Source organism: Lycium barbarum, chromosome 2, assembly GCF_019175385.1.
Source record: "Lycium barbarum isolate Lr01 chromosome 2, ASM1917538v2, whole genome shotgun sequence".
Lineage (NCBI taxonomy): Eukaryota > Viridiplantae > Streptophyta > Magnoliopsida > Solanales > Solanaceae > Lycium > Lycium barbarum.
Window position 1 is genome coordinate 147,961,296 of NC_083338.1, and position 4,709 is coordinate 147,966,004.

A 4,709-nucleotide genomic window follows, 5' to 3' on the forward strand; every position below is an offset into this window, starting at 1 on the left:
AAGGATTGGGGAGTATTATCGAAGGGATGAGTTCGCTATCTAGATACTATATCAGTATAGATATGTACCATGTGAGTATCATAATGTGAGTATAGATGGCATATTTATCCCTTACTCAGTCTCTATGATGCCCACATGGTATCATATACTGACAGTGTATCATAGACGATAGATTTATTCCAACATTACTCAGTCCTTTATGATGCTCACATGGTATATATGATATACTCACAGAGTATCATATAGATATGGTTCATTCTTCTAGAAAATCACTCCTTAATCCTTTATGATACTCATATGGTATATATATCATATACTGACAAGGTTCATAGAGAATTGGTCCACTCCTTGAAGAAAACACAACTCAATCATTTATGATACCCGCATGGTATATAAGATATACTGACAAAGAGTCATAGAGGATGATTCATTCCTTCAAGAAAAACACAATTCTATCCTTTATGATATCCATATGATATATATCGCATACTAACATGATATCATGAATGACTGACCCCACATGATATATCATACACCGATAAGATATCATACAGGTTTATTCATTCCTTCAAAAAAGACCTCAGTCATCAATGATAACTAGTTAGTATATGTCATATGCTGACAGGGTATCGTAGACAACAGATTTATTCCAGAATTACTGAGTCCTTTATGATGTCACTATGGTATATATCATATAATGACAGAGTGTCATAGAGATCTGGTTCATTCTTCAAGAAAAACAATCTTCAATCATCTATGATACTCATATGGTATATTCATATAATGACAGGGTATCATAGAGAATTGGTTCATTCCTTGAAGAAAACACAATTGCATCCTCTATGATACCCACGTGGTATACTGACAAGGTATCATAGAGGGATGATTCATTAATCCTTCAAGAAAAACACAACTCAATCTCTATGATCCCCACAAGGTATATATCATATACTAGTAGGATATCATGAATGGCTGACCCCACATGATATATCATATGCTTATAGGATATCATAGAGAACAGATTCATTTCTTTAAAAAAGAGCTCAGCCATCATTGATACCCATTTGTATATATCATATACTTATAAGGTATCATAGAGACTGGTTCATTTCTTAAACAGTCTTTTATGGTACCCACATGATATATACATATATTGACAAGATATCATAAAGGACTGATTCATTTCTTCAAAAAAAGTTTATCAGTCCTTTATGAAACTCACATGGTATATATCATATATTGAAAGGGTATATAGAATAGTTCATTCCTTAAAAAAAAAAAAAAAAAAAGTCTTCTATGATACTCACATGGTATATACATCATATACTGAAAGAGCATCATAAAAGAGTGATTCATTCCTTCAAAATATATCCTCAGTCCTTTCTGATACCCACATGGTATGTATCATATACTGACAAGGTATCATAGAAAGTTGATTGATTCGATCAAAAGAAGAAGAAAAAAAAAATAACAAATAGAGTTTAAGCTTACTTTTAAAATTTTAATTTTTATAATATTTTTAGCAATTTTTTATATATAAAAAAAGGTCATATTTTAGATATATATATTTTTTAAAAAGCTAGTAACAATATTTTTTTATACTTCTTGTTGTAGCCTAATTATTTAATTTTTCTATATTTTTATCCTTCTAAAAATAGTTAGTTACTATTTTTATTTTTGTATTTAAAAAAAAAGGGACAAAAAGTGCAACAAGGCAGCAAAAAAAAAAAAAAAAAGGAAAGAAATACTAAATGGGTAACAAAAGAATGGAAACGAGCAGTCTGTTACGTGCCCACGTCAGTAGCTTCAAGGCAACAAAATAGGGGGTAACTTCGGGTAATATATTTCACAGGTAATGGATAGTTTTGAAATTAGTTATGAAAGGGCTAGCTTCGGGTAAATAATTTGCTTTATATGGGTAGTTTGTGTTGTTTTCCCTTTATTTTTCGGATAACATTAGACTCGGGTCTATGTTTGCTTACATATTCCTCAACCTTACAAATGAAACATTAAATTATTATTAACATTTATAATAACTTATAAACTATTAGAGTGCGGTTTAACGTTTTCTCATAAAAAAATCGTTTGCTTTATCTTAAACCGTTTCTTAAAGGTCCGTAAGTTATATAAAAAAAAAGTCATTTATTACGTAACTATCCCAAAAAGGGTCAATCGGTGAAAATACTTTGTTTGTATGATGACTGAATCATAGGTTTAAATTTAAAATTATGTCGTTATCACGTGCTTCGGAAGCTCTGCACGTGACCTGTTTAGCAGTCTTCCTATTTTTTCCTTTTATTATAGTTAAGATTTTTTTTAAACATGAAATTACTCCATGGAAATTAGCGAACCATGTTTTTTTGTTTTTTTTTCCTTTCTTAACGTTTACGAATAACTATAGTAGTTTTCTCAATATGCACTATTTATTTCAAGTTCTTTAACCTACCTAAACTGAAAAAAGGACCAAAGGGAGTGTCATATATTTCTGGAAAGAAATCTAAGTAAAAATTAATTTATATTCTGCGAGATCTTTGCGTGTGCAGTTAATGCGACTTGGCCACAAAGATACCTTTGTATGGCAATATAATTTATGGGATTCCACATAGCACGCCGAGAAGTTTCATATAGTTATAAAAAATGGAGAAACTAAAGGAAATTTTATAAACTTCTTAGTTTGATCACTCTTTAGACCGTAAAGAGAATGGCAGCTTTCAAATTAATTTCCATATAAATTTTTTTATATAAAAAAAATATTTTATTTATGGTATATATGTTACATAACTAATATATTCTCTGCATAACTTATGTAGTTTTTGGTTTACGTACTAATAACGAAAATCAAACAGCATATTACTACTAATTTCAGTATAATTTGTAGGGAAATATATGATTTTTGTACGGGATGGAATGTGATAAAATATACTATGTATTATCAGCACATTTATAATTATTCACCACATAATAATTCATGTATTACTACTCGCATCATAGAAAATCATGTATTAATTTTTACATAACTAAATTTTAGTGTTCAGCTCTTCAATTCCTGTTACTAACATTTATACATTCGTATAATACATTAAACTTACTCTAGTAGGAGTATAAATTATACTTGGTAATCTTTATGATTTATATAAATGATAATTATAGGAAAAGAATAATTCAATTCATCAAGCATAGCCTTTTTTTTAGGCACTAATAAATTCTTCATGCAAAATAATTTTCCTACGTGATTGGGTGGTGGGTGGGTAGGTTGTTTGGGTAATGGGCTATAAATAGACATTGAGTCCAATGCTTAATGCTTCAAATTTAACTTACACGAATCCAATTACTGAATCACACTTCCCTTATTTTCTCACCACTAAATTCTCTGTTTCTTCCAATGGCCACCATGCATAAGCACCCTTATTTTCTCCTTGCCCTCTTCATGTTCAGTAAGTTTTTATCTCTTTAATTTCCCAGATTGTATTGTCGGAGATTCATATATAGTAGTAGTAGTAGTAGTGTATTTAACTAATTTGAAAGTGAGACGTAGTTATATATCTTTGTCTGATTCAATTGAATGTATCTTCATTGGTTACTCTGAATCAGTACTTTCAGCGGGAATCATAAATTTATGTGTTTTCATCAAATATATAATAAATTGGAGTAATAGATTTGAATACATAATTTAATACAACCATTTCAATGCTAGAAATCACAAAGATTGAATTAATCATGAATTCGCTGTATCTTTGTGTAATTCAAGTGAATGTTAAATAAACAGAGCAATGTAACAGTTTTCTTTTTTAACCATTTTGCAGAAGCAATTGCAGTTTCAGCCACACAATTTACACTCCATAACAATTGCGGTTACACAGTTTGGCCCGGTACACTTTCCGGCAACGGAGTTTCCCTCTCCGGGGACGCCGGTTTCGCATTAACCCCAACCGCCACCATCCAACTCACAGCCCCTAACGGCTGGTCCGGCCGGTTCTGGGCCCGAACCGGTTGCAACTTCACCGATTCCGGCACCGGTTCATGCAAAACCGGCGACTGCGGTGGCGCGTTAAAATGTCCCGCCGGCGCCGGCGGTGTGCCGCCAGTAAGCCTAGTTGAATTCACCATCGCTAAAACAAAAAACGAAAAGGATTTTTACGATGTTAGCCTTGTTGATGGTTACAATGTTGGTATTGGTGTACGGGCTACCGGTGGGAGCGGTGATTGTCAGTACGCTGGTTGTGTTGCGGATTTGAATGTTAATTGTCCGAAAGAGCTGCAAGTCAGGGAAAGTGGTGACGTGGTTGTTGCGTGTAAGAGCGCGTGTGCGCAGTTTAATACGCCCGAGTATTGTTGCACTGGGGAACATGCTACGCCAGCGACATGTTCGCCGACGAATTATTCGAAGATGTTTAAGGATGCTTGTCCTACTGCTTATAGTTATGCTTATGATGATGCTTCCAGTACTTGCACTTGTTCTGGTGCTGATTATATTATTACATTTTGTCCAACTAGTTCGTGATTTTTTTTTTTTTTTAATGATTATTGTTGCTATAGCATGGAGGGCTATTTTTTTTGTAATCTGCATTGATTTATAAGCATTTTTATAGGAAAATACTGTTATTGTGATACTTGTCTATGGTTCAGTAATGGGTTGGTCTTAGTAATTACAAGAATCACAAATCATAATTTACTTAATACTGCTACAATTTGTCAAAGCAGTTGATGAA

At 32.6% G+C, this 4,709-nt stretch overlaps 1 protein-coding gene across 1 annotated transcript; it reads left to right on the forward strand.

The window, feature by feature from the left end:
* The first annotated feature begins 3,315 nt into the window (after positions 1–3,315).
* Positions 3,316–4,709, forward strand: LOC132623564 (pathogenesis-related thaumatin-like protein 3.5). Its single transcript, XM_060338345.1, has 2 exons — positions 3,316–3,434; positions 3,804–4,709. The coding sequence occupies exons 1-2, from the start codon at positions 3,383–3,385 to the stop codon at positions 4,499–4,501; spliced, it is 750 nt and encodes a 249-aa protein (XP_060194328.1). The 5' UTR covers positions 3,316–3,382; the 3' UTR covers positions 4,502–4,709.